This window comes from Fistularia commersonii, chromosome 13, assembly GCF_037954325.1.
Source record: "Fistularia commersonii isolate RoL2024-O1a breed Wild chromosome 13, RoL_Fcom_v1.0, whole genome shotgun sequence".
Lineage (NCBI taxonomy): Eukaryota > Metazoa > Chordata > Actinopteri > Syngnathiformes > Fistulariidae > Fistularia > Fistularia commersonii.
Window position 1 is genome coordinate 7,820,828 of NC_141296.1, and position 24,136 is coordinate 7,844,963.

General features: G+C 38.0%; 1 protein-coding gene across 2 annotated transcripts in view; it reads left to right on the plus strand.

The window, feature by feature from the left end:
* Nucleotides 1–24,136, plus strand: part of zdhhc9 (zDHHC palmitoyltransferase 9) — a 27,528-nt gene continuing 3,392 nt past the window's right edge. For both annotated transcript variants that reach the window (XM_086158200.1, XM_086158201.1), the window contains exons 1-8: nucleotides 1–892; nucleotides 10,128–10,288; nucleotides 16,250–16,408; nucleotides 18,353–18,490; nucleotides 18,907–18,953; nucleotides 19,479–19,583; nucleotides 22,427–22,530; nucleotides 22,821–22,929. In XM_086158200.1, the coding sequence (XP_086014326.1) occupies nucleotides 600–892; nucleotides 10,128–10,288; nucleotides 16,250–16,408; nucleotides 18,353–18,490; nucleotides 18,907–18,953; nucleotides 19,479–19,583; nucleotides 22,427–22,530; nucleotides 22,821–22,929 (1,116 nt within the window). In that variant the 5' untranslated portion in view covers nucleotides 1–599. The remainder of the gene's footprint in view (nucleotides 893–10,127; nucleotides 10,289–16,249; nucleotides 16,409–18,352; nucleotides 18,491–18,906; nucleotides 18,954–19,478; nucleotides 19,584–22,426; nucleotides 22,531–22,820; nucleotides 22,930–24,136) is intronic.

Below are 24,136 nucleotides of genomic sequence, written 5' to 3' on the forward strand. Positions count from 1 at the left end.
AAGATAAGACGTTTCAATCTAGGCGTGTTTCCTGCTGCCATTGACTAAAACCACGAACTGGCATTCTGCGGAGAAGGCGGAAAACCAAAGAACATCCAGCCGCCACTTCCATATAATTTAAGTCCACAAAAAAAAAAAAAAAAAAAAAAAAAGATTTTTCAATTTTGATTGTCTTTTCAGAGTCGACGCCCCCCCCCTTCCCCCTTCTTTTCCCAATCGATCATCTCCATGCGTGCTTTTGACACACCTCTGCAAGCGGCTCGCCCGACAGCGATCATTTGTGATTTATCGAGATGATATGAATGTCAACCGGTCAACGTCCGCGCTTCCGAGGCACAGGCTGGATTTCCGATCTTACACCGGGAAACATCTGCCACAGGCGTTCGGGTGAAGATCTGCTTAATCGGCTCATCGTGTTGAACGGCGAAGGAATCCAGGTTGAGTGCAGCTTCGACGTGACAATGACTTGCCGCAGCACAGAAAGCGAACTGGAAATATCATGAATCGGAAAGCATCGACGATGTGACTGCGCCACTTCGGAGACGCTCAGAAACCTCCTCCCGCAGCCCGTCTCTGTGCCGGCCCGCCTCGCTTTGCCCATGTGTGTCACATTGAGCGATATCTGGGAAGACCACAAGAGCACCTGCACCGCCTTGTTATCCGAGTCGCTAAAAACACTTGCGTTGACCCATAAGCAGGATTGTGGACTGACGAGAAAAGAGGAAACCATGTCGGCGGTGATGATCACGAGAAAGGTGCGGAAATGGGAGAAGCTGCCGGGTAAGAACACTTTCTGCTGCGATGGACGGGTGATGATGGCCCGGCAGAAGGGGGTCTTCTATCTGACCCTCTTCCTTATCATCGGAACCTGCTCCCTCTTCTTTGCTTTCGAGTAAGTTCCCCTCCTGATTATTTCCAATTACTCCAAAAGTACTTATCCGTCACTCCTGTGAACTGATTTGTCCACAAAGTATCCACAACGTATCAACAGTAGTTTGTGTTACATACGCTGAGTCAATATCTTAGTTGATCATTTATTCAATTATTCATGTCCGTTTTTTTTTTTTAAATCCCAAAATAGCATTTGTCTGAATCGTATAATTATTCTAACAAATATGATATGAAACAAACTACTTTTATTTCAGTAATAACCACAGATTCACGTGTTGAGGATCTGGTTAAAAAACACACACACACACACGCACACGCACACGCACAAGTACGGCATGTTTTTGGGCTGGGCAATCAAAGAAAAAAAAATCACAATATACGTAAACCTGTGTATCACAGTACATCATATCTGAATATGTGTTCTACATGATAATAGCTTTTTTTTCAAAGCTTCTCACACAGTAAAATATGGCAAAGCATAAATGTCCTTAATCTTTAAATGCATGATTAGATTTGAAAATTACAGAAACTGTACGACATTTTCCTAATGCTTCCTTTGTACGCTTCTTTTTTTTATAGTGGTCTTATTAATTATTTTTTTTTCAACATCTGTTTAATTTTTTTTTCATATTCATAAGTAATCCTCAGTTACCGTTGGTAATTTCTTGCACATTTTTGATTATTTTCCTTATGTCTATAAGTGACTTTTTCTGTCCGCATGGTGTTTTTACTCTCCCATGATTTTGATTAAAATTGTGCATTTCCTTAAGAAAGATGTGACACCACCCCCACCCCTCTCTGAATGGGTCTGATCAAACCTTACCATTATACAATATTTTGCAATGGGAACATCTGCATCGGGCTTTAGATGATAGCTTTAAAAAGATCATGATGGAGTTTCCAGGTATCCTGTAAATATGTCTGTTTAAAATTTTGCTCATAGTTCTTATCTGCAACCAGGCTGTAAGATGACCTGCCTGCATGGCCTTCAGCTCAACAACCATATTGCCTTTCACTTAGCTGCCAACACCCTGGATTCATATGTTCCTTTTCCAAATTCATCCTCAATTGGAGGGTTATTAACTGACCACATAATGTCGATTTTAATATTTAATTACCATAGTTGTTCTGTCTGCTGTTGCCTATGTTTTGTTCCATCAGCAGTTCTATATCAGCCCACCACTCTTCAAAACCCCTCGGACACATTAGTCTCACAAACAGCCAAGCAGCTCAGATGCAATATTTGAACCCAAATCCTGTCTGTCAGGTTGTTTTTAAAACAAAGACCATGTCTGCAGATGATTATTGTCAAGCTGTCGCATTCAGAATGCACCACTTTGTGTTTGTTTTATTTCCCCTTTCCCCTCCTCTTCTTGACATTTTTTAACTCAGGCATGATGATTAAGCATAAAATCTTTGGTTGTTACACAGTAACCCAGCCTTTCAGTGGGAAGGTATGCAGTTACAATGCCAAATGCATTTGGAACAGAGAAGAGTTTGCTACAGTCACACATTGCCAGGCCCTCCCCATCTATCTGCTCTGCACTTTAATGGCCTCTTACCTCCCTTTAAGTCCGGACAATAGATATCGTTGTGCAGAGCAGAGACCCGATGTTGCTCACATCCACAGCTTGGGGAAGACTTTGCGCTGACTAATGACTGGCGTGTAATTTGTTCCCAGTAATTTGTTCCCAATATTCATATTACCAGTGATCACAATTATTGGTCACGGAGGATGGATATTAATGATTAAATTGGCCCAAATGACACAGGGGCCATTTTCTTGTCCTTACACAAGGTATTGATACATGCGGGATTCAAACTACTGTCAGAGTAATATCCTTTAGAATGAATACCCCAAGGTATAATTTGTACACAAATACCCAATTTGCAATTGTGTTTAATGGAGAAATTATAACAATTGCGCTAGCCAATCACCAGATATTTCACTCTGAATTACTCAGAATATCCTCAGTCTACTGTAACAGTTAAATCAGACTTCTCATCTGCAAATGATTTCTGACAAAAAGGCAAAGCTCTTTTCAACTAAACACTTCTCTTTCTAACGATTCCTCTTTCATTGGAAAATGCCACAAGTACATTGATAGTCACCTTTATTCTCCTTTAAAAAAAGTGTAAATCTCCTCCTCCAAAAATGTTTCTTTATTTAATGTTGAAAAATGTTGTGTTGATCAGTCACTGAGCTCATTGATGACTTTGTACAGCTCAAGTAGAAAACCCAAATAGTTTCAATATCAAAAGTGTTCATTAAATTGCGTTACACTGTCGAATTGCATCAGTTGGAGAAGCAAAGCTTTTATGTGTTTGCTGATTCATTCATTACTCTGCTATTGTGTTTGCTTGTTTTCCTCACGTGTGAACCTGAGGTTAAGCTGTGGGTTGCAGTGTAGAGAAGATCCGAAACAGAGAGGGTAGTGTCCTGGCCTGGCTGGGCCCACATCCAGCATCAGTCTAGCAGACATCAGCAGCCATCAGCACCATGTGTAGAAAGTCCTCTTTGTGCTCCAGAGTCTCTTGCAGAAACAAGAGGCCGAATACATAGAGAGACCTGTATGAACTGAATGAAAAATACAATGATACACACATATACATACACATATACATTCACATACACACACACGCGCGCATATTTATATATATATATATATATATATATATATATATATATATATATATATATATATAATTGCACAAGGCTTATAAATGCAGCATTCACAAGCATTTGCATGATTTTTTAGTTAAATTATTTGTCAGTATAATATGGAAATGTAGGTAGGTTATTTTTGTTCTTTATTTGATAGAGGATGCAGTGGATGGGGTTAGATGAAGGCAGACAATTTGCTGTGGCGACCCCTGAAGGGAACAGCCAATAAAGACAAGAAGATCTAATATGTGATTTTCCACAACCCGGGGAGATTGTCAAAAATCAATATACTATTTATGTAGATTTCAACATAATATATGAATATATTGATATTGGGTATTTGGAATTGTGTTTTGTTTTTTTCTTTTAAGGTTTTCTTGCAGGTGTGTGATCTCTGCTTTAGTGGTGCAAATGAGAATATGTCAGTTTGTTCTTTGCTTCACTCAAGCATATGCACTGTGAAAGCAGGAACTAGAAACTGGAACACAAGGACAGTGTCCTCATCTGTCAGCCCATCCCCGGGGCACTGGTCCTCTACCAATGCTTGAATGCGTTTTTGGCTTATATGTTGCAAAGTGAACGCTCTCGGTGTGTCCGGATGTCGATCGGGCCTCTGTTCCTGCACACATGAGATGCACTGACGAAGCAGAAGTGCAGGGCTAAGCCTGCAGAGCAGCTGCAGTCAAAGGAGATTTTGTAATCGACCCCGGAGCTTCCTTTGGCATTCGGCCCCACCCTGTTCTCCCGTTAGCCAATTGGAGTGCGATTGGCAGCCCCTGCTAAATGAGCAATAATATGATTTATACCCTATTCCTAGTGCATGCTCCATTTCCAGTAACCGTTATCAGTGTCTTTGTTCTATAAAGGCTTCTCTGCCTTCTCTGAGAAGTGCTTGTTGTCTGTGGATGGCGAAGCGATATTTCAACCTCATACTTTGCCATTCAGAAAGGGAAATTCTTGACCTACATTGGTTAGAAGCCCCGTGTGCACTTATGTTCACTATCCACATTTTTGTCTTTTACTTTGAGAGGAATGGGATTTGTCCTCATTTGGCTGTGATATAGTCATTTAGTTTATGTATCATCTTTCCTCTTTTCACTTAGTGAATATTCTATTATGCAACATTTGTAATCCCATCTTTAATCCCTGAAAAATGTCTATGAACCTGACCCATGCTTCATCTCTCTCATATGGTATTTAAATGTTGCATAACTTGAAAGACTGAACAACAGACTGTGTCCTCTGCAGCTTTAGACTAACCTCTTTCAAAACCATGAATTTTAAGTGATTCTTTTTGAAACACAAACTGAGGCTGATGTAAAAATATGACATTCATAACGGGAAAAGGTTTTCTGCCGAAGAACCCTTTGCCAAATAGCCATATCTACAAGATGGATAATGCAGAGGTTGTGTGTCTGAATGCGGAAGAGTGGGAGAGGCCAAATGGAGTTTCTGAGCTTTATTTTCATCCGAGCCTTGGAAACAAGCTGAGTTACAGTCTCCAGATGTTTGAATGATTTTGTGTTTATATAGGGACAAATGTGGATCACCAATTATACCAAGTGTACAATTTGATTGAAGTTTGATTCACTTCCATTTATAACAACTTCCAAGTCTCAGGTATTTTTAAAGGTATTGCTTTTTTAACAAAGGGTAAATGTCAGGAGTCATCCTGTCATGACATGGATTCAGATTTATACTGAGCACAGTAATTTTAACAAAACAATGTTAATGCTGTTACCAACTTCAGACGGGTCTTGTCTTTGAGCCAGTGTAATCTAACGTTAAGAAGGGAATTCCTGTGGCTCATAGTCCGCAGTAGACACACCCTAATAGGTCTTTTCCCCAACCCTAAACCTTATGCACACGCACTCATACACACAAAAGTAAATATTCCACTTTCCATGCAGCATAAGCGGCAGTAAATATCTGTATTATTTATGTTTATTTGTTCCTGAGTGCTGGACAAAGACATTGACAAAAAACAGATGTAGAGCTCAGTGCAATGTATTTCAACTTATTTCTTATCACTATACTATTAAATCCAACTTATTTACAGTGTGCTATTGGATAACCCATGTAACCATCCAGAGGTAAAAAAAAAACAGGGTTAAGCAGAAGCACTTCTACAACTATAACATTTTGGCACTAATCCTTTTGTTTGGTTGTTGTAGAGATATTAAGACCAAGGTTCAAGTGCTTTTACCTGAGCTGTGGTCTGTATGAACCTCTTAAAGGATAAGAACAGTTGAGGTCGACAGAGATTTTAGGTGTGCTAAACAGTGCGTCTGCATGCAAGAAAGCAAAGCTGGATATGGATTACTGAATAACATCTTAAGTACAAAAACAAATTGTTCTGGTAAGTTGAGTTGACTCCGGTAAGTTGATTTCAGCCGCCATATAGTGGTAGGAGCTACATTTTTCAAGATTAATTTCTTGATATTATCAAACACTGATGATAACGCACTCTGCCTTACACCAGAAAAATAGGACTATCTTTGCCGTGTAAAATTTAACCAATTTTTTTTTTCTTTTTAGTTATCTAAGTACTCAGTATGAGACCTGTTGCAGTATCATTTGTCATCTTATACAATGTGTCCCTGGTTAAATAAAAAAACTTATTCTTCAAAACAGGTTTATAAATAGCATTATCTAGCTTATCATTACATATAATTTTAACCTCTTTTTTTCTTTTTGGCTGTCACCTATACTTATTATTTTTAGTGCTTTGTCAATTGCTTCGTATTGTTTTGTTTTTTTCTATCATTACCTCTAATGTTTGTTAAGAACTGTGTAGAAGTGCTACATTACATGATTTTATTGTTATACTCCTACCAATTTATAAGGTCTTTTTCACTAGGAATAAGTGAATTCAAATATTTATCAATAAAGTTCATTGAGAAAGAAATGGTCTCTTTCACTCACATTCTATCAAAATTTGAATCTATTTTAGACTGATAAAAACCCATTTATAATTTTGGTGTGCAGTATTTATGTAAACCCTCATCATTTTTCATGTGAGGCCCATGAGAGGTAGGAAGTTGAGTGGGCAAGAAGCATGGGAGTCTCACTGGGATCTGATTGATAGCTTTGCCGATTAAAAACACTCGAACCTCATGGACAGAGAATCTGATTAAACTCGGGGCGTTCTGCTGCTTCCTTGGTGACCAATGAACCCTGCAGCACTACTCTGCCCCTCACCAGCCAAGGAAATAGTCACATCCAGAAAGGATGTGGAGGCTTGATGGGAAGCATTGATAGAGTCTGCCTAGAATGCCCACCAGTCATCAGCACGGGAAATACCCTTCATCAACAGACTGCCCTGCCTTGGCCCAGCCCCATTTGCAGCTGTCTTCTGTCTCTAATAAATTAGCCACACATAATTCACAGGATTGCTTTTGTGGAATTTGCTACTGATTCAGTCATTGCCTCTCGCTCTCACTTGTGAATACAAGTTCTGCAGGAAAATTACTACAACCAGTTCAGCTGGTGCTGTGAGCTGAGCTCAGATATTTCCATGTAGCTGTTTCATCAACAAGTAAAAGTATATGTCCATATTATGCTCCCACATAATTATTCTCTGTAGGCAATTGCCTATATTGCCTTTGTCAAAAATTGCCACAGGTTGCATCACAGATCTTGTTACAACAGTGTATAGCAGGGCTAATTCTTGCATTCATTTATGAGAATTGTCTTTTTTACAAGTAGTAATTTTCTTTTTACCACTTGTAGCAGCTATTATTTCTCAGCCAAAACACAGTGCTGCTAGGGGTCCATAAAATAACAAATTAACAGATAAATGGGAGCTTTATAATGAAACAATGCCAGTGATTTGCTATGTTTTGCAAAGGGACTGCGTTTTGATGGTGTATGACATATGGATATAATATTTTATCTAAAGGCAGTTTGAAATGGAGAATGTTTTTGGAGTGCATTATTCCACATCCATAGGCTTGTGATATCTCCAAACCCCAAACTCAGCTTTCGTTAGTCTATTCTTGCTCAGAAGGTTTTTAATGCACAATGATAAATAAAGCTTCACATTTCCTTTCAGAAGATTTACCATGAAATTGTAGACTCTATTGCTTTCAAGTAATGTACCTTGAATATAAATGACATAGTTTGACAATATTCCTCATTAGTCCAGTTTTCACCTTATTGCAGTCAAGTACAGTTGCATACCTGTATCCTGTAAGAGACCTGATTCTAGTAAAGAGGCCAAGACAGTCTTTCTATTTAAGTCTTTGAAAAGTACTTGAGGCTGTTCAGACAAAAAAACCTCAGTGTATTTAATGATACGGTGCTATTTCAGAGTAGTCATAGTGCTTGGCTACATAGAATTATCACCTTGCATGGAGTTCTGATTGACCTACAACTGTATAGTTTTGGCTGGCTTGTGTGTTGTCAACAGGGAGTAGCTTGTCAATATAGTGGACACTGTAGCAATTCATGAGACTACACTGCTTTCAGGAGCTATTTTTGAATTGTAAAGAAGCTTAAAAATCTAAATGTTGAATTTTTTTAAAACTCACATTTACTTCAAAGGTTAAGAGTAAACACTTGCTTCAAGAGCTACCCTGCAATGTCAGGTGGAGATGCCCTTTTCACTCTGACAGTCATATTCTATTTGGGAAGGGAGTGAGAGTTTATAAATTCAGGGGCGGGATAGTGAATATATCGATAGAAAGATGCTGGGGTTGGAATTGCCAGGGCGGAGGCATAGAAGAAGACTATGGGGAAGATTTATGGATGTAGTGAAAGAGGACGCAAAGTTAGTTGATATGAGATATGAGAGAACAAGGTTAGATGGAGGAGGTTAATTTGCTGTGGCAACCTCTGAAGGAAAAAGTTAACGGAAAAAGAAGAAGTTCAGAGTTTAGAAATTTAGGTCTCATACTGTATTTTTACTGATGAATTAAAAGCTTAAGCATTATCAAACGTTAGCAGATTATTTGATTGCCTTCAAGTTGGTGCATACATTTGCTTTCCTCACAGACCGGGAATCTAAATGGAACTAAAAATTCTCATACCTGGATTTTTGTGTAACAGCCTGTACCTGGGACTCATCCAAGACCTCCTGTGGAGAAAACACTCCATAAATATATAGTGTTTAGAAAATACAGATCCAACAATTGATTGCAATCTAACATAGCTCAAAAAGTTTCCACTGTTGATATTTATTTCCAAGCATTAGTTTTAGCAAAGTTAGTATTTTTTCATGAAATGTAGGCCAAAGTTACCCAAGTTAATTGTAAAGAAGCACTGTTCTAATTTAGGACTAATTAGTTGAGTCGTATCACATTGATTTGTATACTTTAACATTCCCTGATCATATTGTAAGCCAGCATTTTTGTACAAAAATCTATGCCCCAAAATTGTTCTAGGGCTACAAGCAAGAAGCCAGAAGACTGAAACATGTCTGATGCTAAAATTGTTTCTCTATTCAAGAGAGTTTGCTCTCAAATTCAAGCATCTGTTTAAATATTATTTGGGATTTGTCTGATGGACAGTACATTTCCGTAAAGAAATTCATTGTTGCAGGTGTTGGTAAAAAAATAGAAGAAATTTTATTTGTTTTTTTCTCAACTCTCAATCAATACTGTATATCATGTATATCATATTTCACTATGGATTTAATTGTTTCTGTGTTTCATCTGTAAACCAATATCAATTTAGCTGCCCATTATACTATTAACAGACTCAGTGTTTTATCTGAATTTTACAAAAAATTCAATCACACTACGAAATGTGTAAATTAAGTCTCAATGAATTTTCTCATGGAAATTTATCTTTGAAAAGGCTTCAAACTAATTCGATGTTTGGGGACATGGATGCCCATATACAATATTTAGCAGTTGTTGTACTGCAGATGTAATTTTTCACACATAGACACAAATTTCGCTTTCACCGAATAATGCACAGCTCCTTGTAATCCAGTAGTGTAACATTTTTCTTGCATTATGCATATATAATCCTAGCTACACAGGAGGAAGATGAGGTGATGTAGTTAACTATTAATAACAGCATGTAGGAGCCTCAGCTACTGCTGCTTTCTTCCGTCGTAGCACTTTGGGGTGCTGCTCACATCTGTTACTGCTTGGAGTAGCAGGCCTGTTTGGAGGAGCCTCCCCTTCCGCCCCGGGTAAAATCTCAAAGGCCTGGCAGTCAAAGTTATGCTAATGTTTTACCACTCTTTCAGTAGGTGAAGTGAGTGTAGTGGGATGTTGTGTATTCAAAGCATCGACTTTGTCCTGGAGGAGGTCCGAGAGAGTCCACTTTCAGAGTTCATAAGCTTCTGCTCAGAACACCGGGTCAGAAAATGTTTGGTGTTATCATCTGTCACGCCTTGTCAGATAGTTTATGCCTGAAAGCAAATACTCTCCCATTTCGATTTCTGCTACATGAAGCTGTAGATGATAAGCAAAATTGTAACTTTGTTGTGTTCACTGAAATGATGCCTATTAAAAGAACAGGCAAAACTGTATATCTTTTCTCCTCTTCTTACCAAGACAAATTCTTTGCTTTTAAACTGAGTTTATTCTGCATATATTGTCCTTTTTTCCTCATATAGATGCCCATACCTGGCTGTCCATCTGTCTCCTGCAATCCCAGTCTTTGCAGCTCTGCTCTTCCTCTTTGTCATGGCCATGTTACTGCGGACCAGCTTCAGCGACCCAGGGGTGCTTCCACGAGCACTCCCAGAAGAGGCCACATTCATTGAGATGGAAATTGGTAAGTCTACAGAGTTAAGACTTTTTTTTCTTTTTTTTATAAGATGTAATTTTCCCATCAACATCTTAATTCCTATTTAAACAAAAGAGGACCAGAATTCAATACAGAGAGAACTAACCTCTTCCAAGTCCAAAACTTTGTCTGCACTTTATCAGAATCAGAAAAAATGTCAAAATCTGCGCATTAGTAGATAATTTTACTGGAATTATGATTGAATTCTTTAATTTATTATTCTGAGAAATTAATGGGGAAAGTGTCTGTTAGAATGTCCCACCTCACAAACGTAAAGAAAAGTGGAAAATCCAGATCGGCCTCAATGTCGTGTCCTCTTGCTAATCCTCCAACCTACAAAGTGAACCATTCACTTGGCTTTTGTTGTGTTGATCATAAGTGAATAATGAAACACAAATGCCTTGTATGTCAGTGACAACAGAAGAAGTGATTTGATTACATCTTGTGCTTGTTGTAGGTACTCTGCCGTAAACTACTGGGCCCTGGTATTGGTTAGGAGCAGAGTTTTTGAACTCATCTTTACGCTGTACATTTGCTGTCCAATGATGGATACTATTTTAGACAAATTGCCAGCTGTGCACCTTGATGTCATCTGGCATATTCTGACTTACTCACAATACACCCTCTATAGGTGCTTAATGACCCAAGACAAATGGAAGTTTTAAAAGGATGTTTGCTTGACAAAAAATATTTTTGAAAATTTACTGTCTTGTTAAATAGTTTTCCATACATGAATTTAGAGTATTGATCTTGTTTATTTGACTTATTTGACTCAAAAGTTAAACTTCAAGATTCTTGTCTTCACCCCAACAACATGTTGTTATTGGGACACACACATTTTCTGTCATCATTATTGAATAAATCATTTCAAGAATGTGACCAGCATATGAAGTACTCAATATCAAGATCATGACTCTTCAATATTCAGTAACAGTCAGTATTGCTTTAGTTTCATTAGATGTTCCAAAACTGTGAATTCCTGGTAAGAGAAAACCGTAAAGTCTCACCAGAAGCATCTTATTGATACAATTTTGAGTAGCATTTCTAAAAACCTGTCAGATTCTTGCTTCTTTTGATGAAGCAGGTGCCCTTCCCTCTTCTAATATGACTGCACTCAAGCATTTCACTTGGATGTATGCAAAGCTGTTAAGCACAATCAGGACCAATATTACCACCAGGCCTCCTTATCTACTGCCACTCAGGTGTCTGGTCATCAGGCTGAAGAGTTATTACAGTTCATTGCATCATAGTCCAGCTTTCATCTTACTTCCCTCTCCAAATGATAATCTGAGATATGGATTGGATATAGACTGAAAATTGCTGAAGCAAAAGTATTTTCCAGGCATAAATACTTCAGTACAAGTGAGGAAAGCAGTGAGTAGTCACCCTCAGCCCTTTTGGTTTATTCATGTTTGCTATGGTTTATGTTGCCAGCGATTGCTCATCTGCAGATTTACAGCTCATCCCAAACGTGCTTTAAATTTAATAGAACCAAATTGTCTCCTTCTATAAAAACAAATCAAAACCCTTGCAATCTTTATTAGTTCCTGCTATTCTTATCCCCATTCTGGCATTCAAAATTAGAAGATTAGTATTACTTCATAAATGTTGCAATCACTCTTATAACTTCCACCCTCCCTCTCTGCATGTGGAGCTTTTCAGCTTTCCGTCTTTGTCTCTGTTAAGAACGTATTCCTCAGTTATTGCTCAAGCTCCCTCACTCCAGACAACCAGCATGGGTGGAGACCGGCCTCTGTTAGTGACAGTGGATGCCGGTAAATGTATCCTCTAGCCAGCACTTCTCATCGTGACTATGACTCATAAACTAGAAGATTGGTGGTTTAACAGTTTACATACTCTCTTGAGGTGTGAAGGTTTATTTCCTTCATTTCGACTACATCAGCAGATACAATTGGGCATTAAGAATGTGATGGATATAATGATCAAGCTATTGATGGATTTGTTCTTAGGGTTTAAAACAGGTTTTAAAAAGCATATTTGTCAATAACTCAGTTTCATTTTACAGTTATATTTTTTAGAATTGTCAAATATTTCATAAACTAAAAACTGCCAAGTGCAACTTTGAATATTATTCAGTCATTGTAGTTGGGGATTGGGGATATATTTAGGGATTGTCACAGCAATTCAACTTCCTCCATCTAACCCTCTCTTTTGCATCCTTCTCGCTCACATCAACTGTTAAGTCTTCTTTCACTACATCCATAAATCCCCTCTTCCGTGATCCTCTAGGCCTCCTGCTTGGCAGTTTCATATTCAGCCTTTTACCATATATTTTCAACATCCCTCCTTTGTGCATGTCCAAACCATTACAGTTTGGCCTCTCTGACTTCATCTCTCACTTTTAAACATCTTACACGCTATTCTTCTGATGAACTCATTCCTGATCCTAGCCATCCTTGTCACTACCAAAGAGAACTTCAACATCTGAATTCTGCTGCCTCTAGCTCCAGCCTCAATGCCACTGTCTCATAACCATACAGCATCTCTGGTCTCACAAATGCCTTTTTGCACCTTTCCTTTCTTTCTGTATGATGCTCTTTTATCACATATTGTCCCTGACACATTGCCATACCATTCTAACTTGCTTGAATGCAGCTCTTCGCCTCTTTTTCACACTAAGTACTGAAAATCCTCCACCTTATTTATCTCCAATCACAATCCTCTGGGTTCTGATTGGCTCCCTCTCGTTCACACACTTTGCTATGGCTGACGTCCATGCCTCTCCTTTCCAGGGCATACCTCTACCTTTTGAGATTTTCCTCAAGCTTTCACCACAGACCACAATGTCATCTGCAAACATCATTGTCTATCATAGTCATCACGACTGCAAACAACAAGATGCACAGACAAATGCACAGACTCTTTCCTATATCTTCATTCTATGGCTAATAATTTTTATTCCTCTATAGATGCTGCAGTTCTGCATATTTCCCTTATTCTTAAAATTGGACACCAGCACAGTTCTCCAGTCCTCAGGCATCCTCTTACTCCCAAAGATTGTGTCGAATAATGTAGTCAGAAACTGTACTGCTGCATCTCCAGGACAGTCCCATTCCATAGGCATATCATCAGGACCAACTGCCTTTCCACCCTTCATCCTCTTTCACTCTTCTGCCCTCTGATGTCACCTTTATTGATATCTGCTACTTTGTGGTCCACAATAGTCACCTCCACTCCCCTCTGCTCTTGCTCACATGTTCCTGATTCATCAGCTCTTCAAAGAAGCCTTTCCATCTTCCCATCACTCTCCTGGCACCTATTAATACATTTCCTCCCTCTATCCTCAATCACCGGACCCTATTCCTCGTTCGCCCCATCTCTGTCTCTGTTTTGCCAGCCTGTATAATTCAGTCTCTCCTTCCCTACTATCCAACCAATTATCCAGGCCACCATATGCCCATATGCCCATTTTATGCCCTTTGCCACCTCGACCTTGACCTTGTGCTGCACCTTCCCGAACTCCTGTCTACCCTCTTCAGTCTCCTCTGTGTCCCACTTCTTCATTGCTACCCTCTCCTTATCTCTTTAGGGTATCCCAATCTCCCCGACCTCTCTCCCTGATCACATTAGCTGTAGTTGTCCAGTTATTTTGAAGCTTCTGTTGATCACCCAGCTTCTTCCTGAAATCCACACAAGGCTCCTCCCTTGCAGCTTCCAAAACTTTGTGTTCAGCTCTGCCTTTGTCCTCATTATCATTCTTGTCACCGGAGACATACTACAAACCACCATTCTATGCTGTCAGACTACACTCTCACCCACCATTGCTTTGCAGTCACTGATCTACATAAGACTACATCTTCTATATAAGATGTAGTCTACCTGTGTGCTCTTACCTCCAGTCTTATACATTACCCTATGCGTCTGCTTCTTCTGGAAGAAAGTAATCACCACAGCCGTTTCCAGTTTTTCTGCAACATCCCATCATCTCTCTCTGTGTTCCTATCCTGGATAGAAAATCTTACTTTCACTTTCATGTCTGCACCAGCATGTCCATTGAAATCTGGATCAGTTACCATTCTCTCACCTCAGGATATTCTACATCACTTCATCTTACTCAGTCCTGAATTTTTCTTTCTCTTCTAACTCAGATACCACCTCAACAACATTGAACTTAAACTCATTATATCCATGACCAATCATGCTTTTCATTGTCTCCTCAAAAGTTTAATTCAAAATTTTGGTAATCAAGTAGTCTCTCTAGGAATGTGACTCAATTAGGGCTTTGACAGTTCAGTAGGTCAACAGGTTCATGGTTTTTTGGTCAGATTATGATTTATTTGTTTTAAGACACTTGGGAGGAGTTCAAACACTTAACATCTTATATGCTCCATGTGTATTTTGTCTTATCAGCAAACATACTCTACGGTTTTTAGTTTGGTATATGAAATCCAAAAACATTTTTTTCAAAACACAAAGCGTTACTTAGCCTATTTCAGCCTATTTTGCTTCGTAATTTCTGAATTGTTTAATTTTCCATATGACTCAATTTTGTTCCATTGTTTTTGTTTCAATAATGGAAGTGATGAGGACGTCAGCTGCTGTATATATCTCTAACAACCAGCCCAACCATCATCATTTTATATTTGGTCTAAGTTGGATTTACCCAAAATATAAACCTCTTTATTTCTTTGCCCTCAACAGCATACTTTTCTCTTTTCTTTTATCTTAATTTCTCCAGATCAACTAATATATTCTAACAATAATCCACAATTCATATATCAATCCTTGAAAACATGGGAAGAACATGCAAATAAAAAATGTGATCATTGTTAATCCCTTTTTTTTCATATATTAGAAAAGCATAGATGTTAGGAGTAGCAGGTGTGGATGCTTGAGATCCAGGGCTTACACTAAAGCTGTCAATGAAGATGCAGCCTCAGTGCTCTGTCCCCTCAGCCTGTTGAGACGAGCCCCGGGAGGGAATGCTAATATAAAGAGAGGCATCCTCTTGGAATGTATAATACCTCTAGCAGATGGAGATTTCTACCCAAGGGAGTGGCATCATTTCCTGTGAGTGATGAGTCATTAATTCATCCTCTGCTGGTTTATCCTGTAGACTAAAGATTACTGTAAAAATAATCTCCTGTATTTTGTGCCAAACTAAATTAATTTCTCTACATTTGTAGATGCTTAGTATAATCAAATAAATATGTACCAGCCTTATGAATACAAAAAGGTTTTTTTTAAAACTGGAAATAGTCAGTTAAAACGTTCTATACAAAACATTATGCAAATCAGCTCAAATGCCTTTTCTCCTCTACTTATTGTATCAAAATTTCAGTCATGGCAATGTCTTATTTATTTAATTTATTCCACATTGTACATAGTGTGCCCATTTTAGATACCTCTCTTGATCGATACCAGCAGCTAGCTGACTGGTTATTGTCCTGCCGCTTCTCACCCACACAAACAAAAAAAAGGCTGAAAGGGACCATCTATTTGGTAACATCAAGGATATCTGACAATGAAATTTCAGCATGAGGAAGCCTAGTACATGCCCTCTCAGAACAAGTATATAAACAAGTGTATAAATGCATTTTGGTAAGTGTGACAGGTTTACACTTTTACTGTATCTGTTAAATATTTGATCAGTTATATTGTCATTCCAGGAGGACCACTAAAATTGATTTGATAAGATTTTTAAGTTTTACTGTTCCCTTATCCAAAGTCAGATTTGATTATTTGTTGATTGTAAGAAAAAAAAAAAAAAAGTTATGATTTTATTCCTCTGGTTGTCAACAAGTTCAATACTTCCTAAATGCGTTCAGCATCAAATTATTGATACATTTAGTGCTTCAATCATGTTATGTATCAAATGTTTTAATATTTTGAATTTTGTTTCTTGATTAGATTTAGATTAAATCCATAACTTCTAGAATTTATGCATCCAAGATGAGCATGTAATAGCAAAGATTGTTGTCTTAACAGAGGCTGCCAATGGCAACGTCCCTGCTGGCCAGCGACCTCCACCACGAATCCGCAATGTTCAAATCAACAATCAGATTGTCAAGCTCAAGTACTGCTACACCTGCAAGATCTTCCGACCGCCTCGTGCATCTCATTGCAGCATCTGTGACAACTGCGTGGGTAAGATCAGCTGTCAGTTAAAAGAAACTATGAAGAAAAACAGTTGAAACAGTTCTATTTCAGTTTTTGAGATGTAGAAAGTGAGTTTTTTCATGAACAGGGAAAAATTGCTTGCAAACATCATGGGTATCATTAAAGACGTAACCTTAATTCCTCTGTATATATTTTTGATAGTAATGAAATAATTCAAAAAGAAATCAAAATTAGTAAATAAATTTTAGACACTCAACATTTAGAAAAAACTGAAACAAACGAGCCAAAAACTATACAAGGCACATTTTTAAAAATGTTGCTATTAATCTAGAAGTCTGCTGTGACAGTGAACACTGGTTCATCTTGTTAACCTGCAGTAAAGGCCAACCCCCCCCCCCCCACACACACACACAAATAGCACAGGCATGACACAGCAATACATTTTACTTCCTTTTTTTTTTTTTTTTTTTTTTTTTTTTTTTTTTTTTTTTTTTTTTTTTTTTTTTTACTGGATACTCTTCCCTCATGAAATTCACATTCACCCAGTTTACTGAGAGATCTCAAATTTAAACAGTAAACATTGTCAAAGCTGGTATAAATGGACCACGTGAAGATTACACATACATTCATTTTTTAATTTAGGGCAAACAATTGAAGTTGAAGCTATATAAGCATACACAGTTACCTTTATTATTGTTACATATGTAGGGTTAGGGTCATATTATCCACATATGATATTTTTTGTCTGGAACTACCAAGCATTTTTTTTACAGTCGCAGTTTTTTCTCCAATATCTATGGTGTTGGGGGCCATGCTGCTCACCAGGTGAACTGACCCATCTGGTATTTTCCAGAATTACCAGACCGTCGGTCTAAGCCAAAGAGTATTTCTATAATATGAAAGTCTAGGAGAAAAGCACTACTTTCATTTTAAACCCAAGTACAAGTACAAGTACATTCTCTTTACACTTAAATTACATCTTTCAGAGATAAGTTTTTGGGCTCGGTCCAATAAGAGTGTATTAATATGTATTATTCTTTCTGAGACTTCCTCTACATGTTGGACATTATCCAAGTGGGGAAACTTACTGAAGCTATATATCACACAGTTGCCTTTCACTGTGTCTTTTGGGAGTAATAATTTAGAACAAGAACTTTTCCTCTATAGCCTCTAAATGTTGTCAAATAACACCATTAGAATTCTTTTCAGTCTTGCAGAATTATGTCTCTAAGAATGTATCCTAGAGAGTGCACACCTAAACCCAAAAACACTTTTGATGAGGATGAAAAGAGAAGCTGACAGTAGTTACCTGACATTAATTGTTACATTGCTATGATTAGATTAAATTAGATTACATTAGATTCAACTTTATTGTCATAAAGTACAAGGTAATGAAATGCAGTTTAACATCTAAACAAGAGTGCAAAAGAGCAGCAGGTGCAGATATAATAAATAAATCATCAGTATATACATGGTATATTATGTCACTATGGTAATTTACAGGCATGGATGTCAAACATTGTAAAGCTTAAATCTCAGTTCATGTTTACATCCGAGTATATCTATATTCACTGCTCACATATATAGTTTTTGCTCTGTAAACAAACAAAGAAACAAAGAAACAAAGAAACAAACAAACAAAGAAAAAAACTCAGATTACTTTATGACCCCGCTATGGCACAGAAGGTTTCAGGCATCTACATAAGTTTGCTCTGAAGAAACGAAAGATATGTAATTCTATCACTGGAACCAGCTCTCCTCTTGAAGACAAAAAAAGGGAAGAAGGAAGTGAAAACTATATTTAGATCACATATTTACTGAAACTGATGCACAAAGCCTACCTTTGAGCAGAGACTGGAGTGTGGTGTATTTTTAACACATTTGATTTTTAAACTGTCTGCTATCTCAGAAAATGCTGGTGTGAATCCTGCGTTACATTTAACATATTTTCACATTCTGTCCTTTCCCCAGATCGTTTTGATCACCACTGTCCATGGGTGGGAAACTGTGTGGGCAAGAGGAACTACCGATATTTCTATCTGTTCACCCTGTCCCTCTCTCTGCTCACTATTTACATCTTCACGTTCAACATTGTCCATGTAGTCATGCGTGAGTATCCTGTAGAGTTGAGTCTTTCCCATGGACAATGACACATGAATGATTAAAAGAATGTGACTAAACAGTAAAGCTGAGCTGTGCTACAAACTAACCAGCAAGTGCATGAAGTGCAACAAATACAACCTCACTCAGGCTTCGTCCTGGAGATTCGGAGGGTGACACAACAAACAACAGCCACTGAGGCCCAAAACATTTCCTCTCTTATTACATCTTTCTGTTCTTCCTCATCTATACTTTGCAGACTGACAGAGAGATGAAGAAATTAGTGTATTTTTGAGTACCATTATTTAGCTGCAGGCTTGTTATCTTAACACTTGTGTTTTCAGTTGAGCACAGCATGATTCTGTGGATTTTTTTCAGAAAGTGTTGTCATATATACTCAAATATTTGTTATACTTCTTTCACAGGCTCAGTGGATAAGGGTTTCTTGAATGCTTTGAAGGAAACACCTGGAACATATCCTTTTTGAAGCGGTGTGGCTTGCAAATGCCAGATCTGATAGAAATTTATATCACACCTCAACTTCAATCTCAACCCTTCTCTTGAACAATGATTTCACATTACTTTCTTAGCAACTGTAACTCGATGAGGCAAGGTGATAGATGTTAATAGTGTTCTGAGTTAAAATATGCAGGGCAACAAAAAGATCCTAAAATCGGTTCCAAATGACAAAGGAGTTCTGCACAGGCTGGATAGAAAATGTTGGCATGTGTTCTTTCTTGAGCATTTTAATGCTAAATGTTAAAAAGAGATGTCTTGTCATGTTCAAAATGGCTGAAATCATTTAGCATTCCGATTTTGCCAAAGACTAAAGTGATGTTACTTTACTTAATTATGAATTGATGAATTAGTTTTTCTTACTTTCCCCATTTAAAATCAAGTAATTGTGTGTGTGAAGTCGGTGTAACCTGTCACTGTTTGACCAGCCGCTCCACGTCTGGCTTAAGAAGTGTGTTGTTGTTTTCTTAACTTGTTTTTTACGGTGCTGGAGGTGCTGGTGTGCTTCTTCACCCTGTGGTCTGTGGTGGGACTGACTGGCTTTCACACCTACCTGATCTCTCTTAACCAGACCACCAATGAAGATGTAAGTTTGTTCCTTTTAAATTTCCTATACGGTCAATGGACTTACACTTAACTTGATTCTTATTGCAGTCATATTAACACTCAGCAGGCAATATGGTATAATTTTCTGTTATACAGCATCTTCAATTTATTGTAGTGTGTGGGGAATGGGGTGCTTCTCGTAGTTCTGTGTTAGAGAATTCCATTGTTGAATAGCTGTGCAATGTTGTGCTCGATGTGTGACACTAACCTGCACTGTTAATATCATAATGGTGCTGTGCACCCTCAGTCTAATTGTTATTGCTGAGAAAGTCACCCCCAGGGTTTCCCCTGTTTGTGGACGGTTGACCTAAAACCATCTGCTAAAGAGCATGATCCTGAGTGCAAGTTATCCTGGAATCTGATTGTTACTTTTCTAATCCCTGGCTTGTTACAATATTTTCTTTAATGTGGTCACATATTCATGATGTGATTTCTTCATTTTTGTACAGATTTGAATAGATGAGAGGACATTGGAGTGGGACCTATAAAAGCACTTGATTCTGTTTCAGCCTGTCATCAATCTTTAAACTATATTTACAGTGCATGAAAAAAAAACAAATTTCAGTAGAGGATTCAATCAAAAGTAAGTGAATATCAAAGTGATTAAAAGACAATAATAACAAAAAAATAACACAGTGACAAATTGATTATAGAAACTGAAATCAAGGTGTCCAAAGAGGTGGCTCTATGCTGTGATGGTAAACAATTTCTAGTTTCAAAGCAGTTCAAAAAGTTAACTGTTTATTTCTATCATTGCAACTATTCAAGTGCCATCTCCTCTGACGACCTCTGCTCTGACCGTTAATAATCAAAACTCAGCGGTTGTCAATATTTACACATGTAGCTTTGCAGTCTCCACATACTTCTGAATTATGTATTTGATGTGTTTTAAAGGCAGTTATTATATTTCCAGTTATTGTTATAGTGTTAAGATTAAGTGCCATTTAAAGAGCATGTTGTAATCAGACAGCCTGGCTTCACATGGCTGGAAGCATAAATATACATCAGTGGGGTCAAAACATGACAATTTCTAAGACCACAGAGCTGTTTCCTTGACAACGTGCAGAACTGCGGGACAAAGGGCTTGTAAACTGTTGGTTGTTAAACAAAGCTGTTATACTGTAAACTCAAGTGAAACAACAGACACAATGGAATCACTAAACTCATATAGTCATATCAGCCTGGATTAGTTTACCATTACATTGTTTTTAAGCCAGAACTGGTGTGAACATGTTGGTCATCGTTATAAGAGGAAGAATTCCCCTGAGTTTTGTGCAGTTAAACCACACTGAGATCATAGATTTCTGTAACATAAAAATGGCGCTGTCTAATATTGAGGCGTACGACAAACTGGTTAATAGTATAAAATTACTGAAACTGAAGGTGTTGTCATTTTTACTCATCGGCAAGCCAACAGTCTCAAACAAAGTATTTATTAAAGCAATGGGCTGTCATGAGTACAAAACAGAGCAGCTGTTTTCTAAATATTTACAAGATTCGTTTTGAGGGTTGGGTGAGGAGTTTGGTTTGGGTATTGATTGCTTGAGAGCATCACCAGTGACTCATTTTACAGTCACAACACTCACCTTGTGAAACTGCTGTAAAGCATATGACGAGTACCGATGCTGGTGGATGAGTTGAAAATGATCTGTGCGTGTGTGATTGTGTGTGTGTAACAGTGTTAAGAGCGTATATACTGCAGGTTATTGGAGGAGCTGTTAGCCCAGATCTGCCTGCCTAAGCTCTGATGAGAAGCAGAGAAAGGCATCAGTTGGTGGGAGGATCTAGTTGGCTTAAAGCAAGAGAGTGCGGTGCACTCATACTTTGTTTTAATGATTAATTCATTACTCTCCTTTTTTCTCTCCACTGGGAGGGCTGGCCTCCTTTTTTTCATTGAATCAGTGAAGAAGTTCTTCAATTTGCACCTACCTACTGTGCAACGTCACTTCACGAGTTGATACAATGGCTGTCAGCCCAGGCGCCGCGATATCTTTGATCGGCCTAATAATAGATGCATCGATACCTGCAGGGGCTGGGCTGGTTGCCAGAATCACCGCTGTAGTTGGGGATGAGGGGGTGAGAGGAGGGAGAGTGTGAGATGGAAAGAGAGACAAGGAGAAAATGGAAGGCAGAAACTATGTACAAATAGCAAACATGGAAAGGCTGCGCATCAGCTGTGTCTCTAAAACACAAACATCTTGCATCTGCTGCTTCAAAAATAAATCATCTTTTTTTTTAGCTGTCCTTGGTTTATTTGTACTTCTCCCTGAAATATATTTTTTAATTCTGTTTTTTTTTTTTTTTTTAATTAATGCTGCTCTCCAGTGGAATATTTAGGAATTTGGATTTTGCAAAAGTCTTCTTACTGCTATTGCTTTTCCTGCTGTGTACATACAGTGTCATATACACAGTATTAGGCCAAATATTTATTTCTTCCTGCTGGGGGAAACTATTGTCCAAATTTTCAGATTTGTCACTGAATTATTAATGTGGTCTTAATGTGTAGCTGCCACGCTTGTTTGCACCCAGCGGCACACCTTCCCAGTAAACCAGGAATCACTAAATCCCTTGGAAGTTCCTTTTTGTAGGTCAAAGCCAAGCCTGTGGGAATAATATCTAAAAATGGAACTGTGGTCTTGAATGAAGTATGAACCCAGGAAACAGTTTTGGGCAGTGAACAGTTTTCTGGGTTACAAGCTGTATTTTAAGCAAGCAAGATCAATTATAGTGTATAGCTAAATCTAAGTTCTCTATGTTAAAATATGTTGGAAATGTTCAAAATCACAGATTTGATGATGTTTTGGGCTCTTTTGTCTCTCTTAGATCAAAGGATCCTGGTCAGGAAAGAACAGAGTGCAGAACCCATACAGCCACAAAAACATCATTAAAAATTGCTGCGAGGTGCTCTGTGGGCCTACATACCCAAGGTAACATCTGATCAAACTTGGACCAAATAAGGAGAAGCATATCTCTGCACACTCCAATTTTTCCCTGAGGCTGCTTCAGTAATAGTTATTTTGAAAGCAGCCTTAAACACGTTTGATCGCATTTGTTTTCTGTTAATTTTTTTCACTTTGATTTTTTTTTTTCTTACTTACTGTCATCATTGATTGCTATGTCTTGTGATAGGTCAGATTTCCTCTCTCTGTTGCACCTATTTTTGCTGAATAACAAGCAGGAAGTATTTAGTGACTGATTGCTTTATTCCCCTTTCCAGTGTCTTGGACAGAAGAGGACTCATGCAGGAGGATTCACCTCCTCCTGCATTGTGTGCTGCACCTTCCACTTCTGGTAGCAGCAGCAGCAGCCCAGTGCCACAAACCACAGTGAGCCAAGACGCAGACACACACACACACACTCCTTCCCCACTTACTGTTGCTAGCGCATGTTCAGGACGGAAATTATACTGCAGAAACAAAGTTCAACTGCGACGAAGAACTGTGCTTTTTTATGACTGAAGTGACTTCAGTAATCTATGTTTATCACATTGATATTCAGCCATCTTGTGCAGCTTACATACCGCCCATCATATTCCTAGTTCTGTCTTGATAGCACATTTTTGCTAGACACTGCCAAGTTAGCAGATTTTTCAGCAGACATGAAAATTTAGTGTTTTGCATACTTGTATACTTAAATTCATAAATCTGAGCTTGCTCTCTCGATGCAGAAATCTGTTGATTGTGAACCATGACCCAAATCCTATGCAGATGCTGTAAAATAAAAAGTAGCATTCACACTATCTGTTTTGCCAAAATACCATTACTGCGTATTATAATGTAACATTATTTCAGTACATTTTCAATACTTTTTATAAACCACTTTGTTTTACCTCTACTGATTAGGAAAAGAGGTAATCCTGAATTATGCTGAAATCAAACAAAGCAATATGGAATAAAGAAAAAAACAGAAAAACAGATTGTAGAGGGCTGCACAACTGAAGGAAGAAAACATTTGGGGTGTACTTTTAAAATTTCAACCCTTTTTAACCCTTCCTGTTTTGAAGTTTTGGGGTTATGTTACAATTTTCATGGTAATGGAATAGGTCACCCCAAGTAAGTACCATTGACATCAATATGGCTGATATCCAAGTGTTATTTCTTTGTATAAAATATACAATAATTAAGGAACTTTTCTTAGCTGATTGAAATACCACTTGTTGTGTCTCACGGACATGTGTACCCTCTTATCGAACAAACACGGAATCAAATGGAATCTTTATCCTAGCTTTTATTCAAATGTAATTCATATTGTGATTATTGAAAAAATGGAAAACAAACAAGAAAAACAGTAACCTCTCTGATTCATGTCTATCATACTGAAAAGGTTTTTTTTTTTTTCTGGAAATGTCCTGAGGAAAAACAAACAATAACCAGAGATTATCTTGAGAAGAGTGGGAATCCAGATTGTATTACGACAGTTGTATTCTTGTGACTTAAATGTATTAAAAGTAGAATTTAGATTTTGCAGCTGCTTCATGAATGGGCTTTTCCACCTTTAAGGCACTCAAAGCTCTTCATTATCCCTTAATTTCAA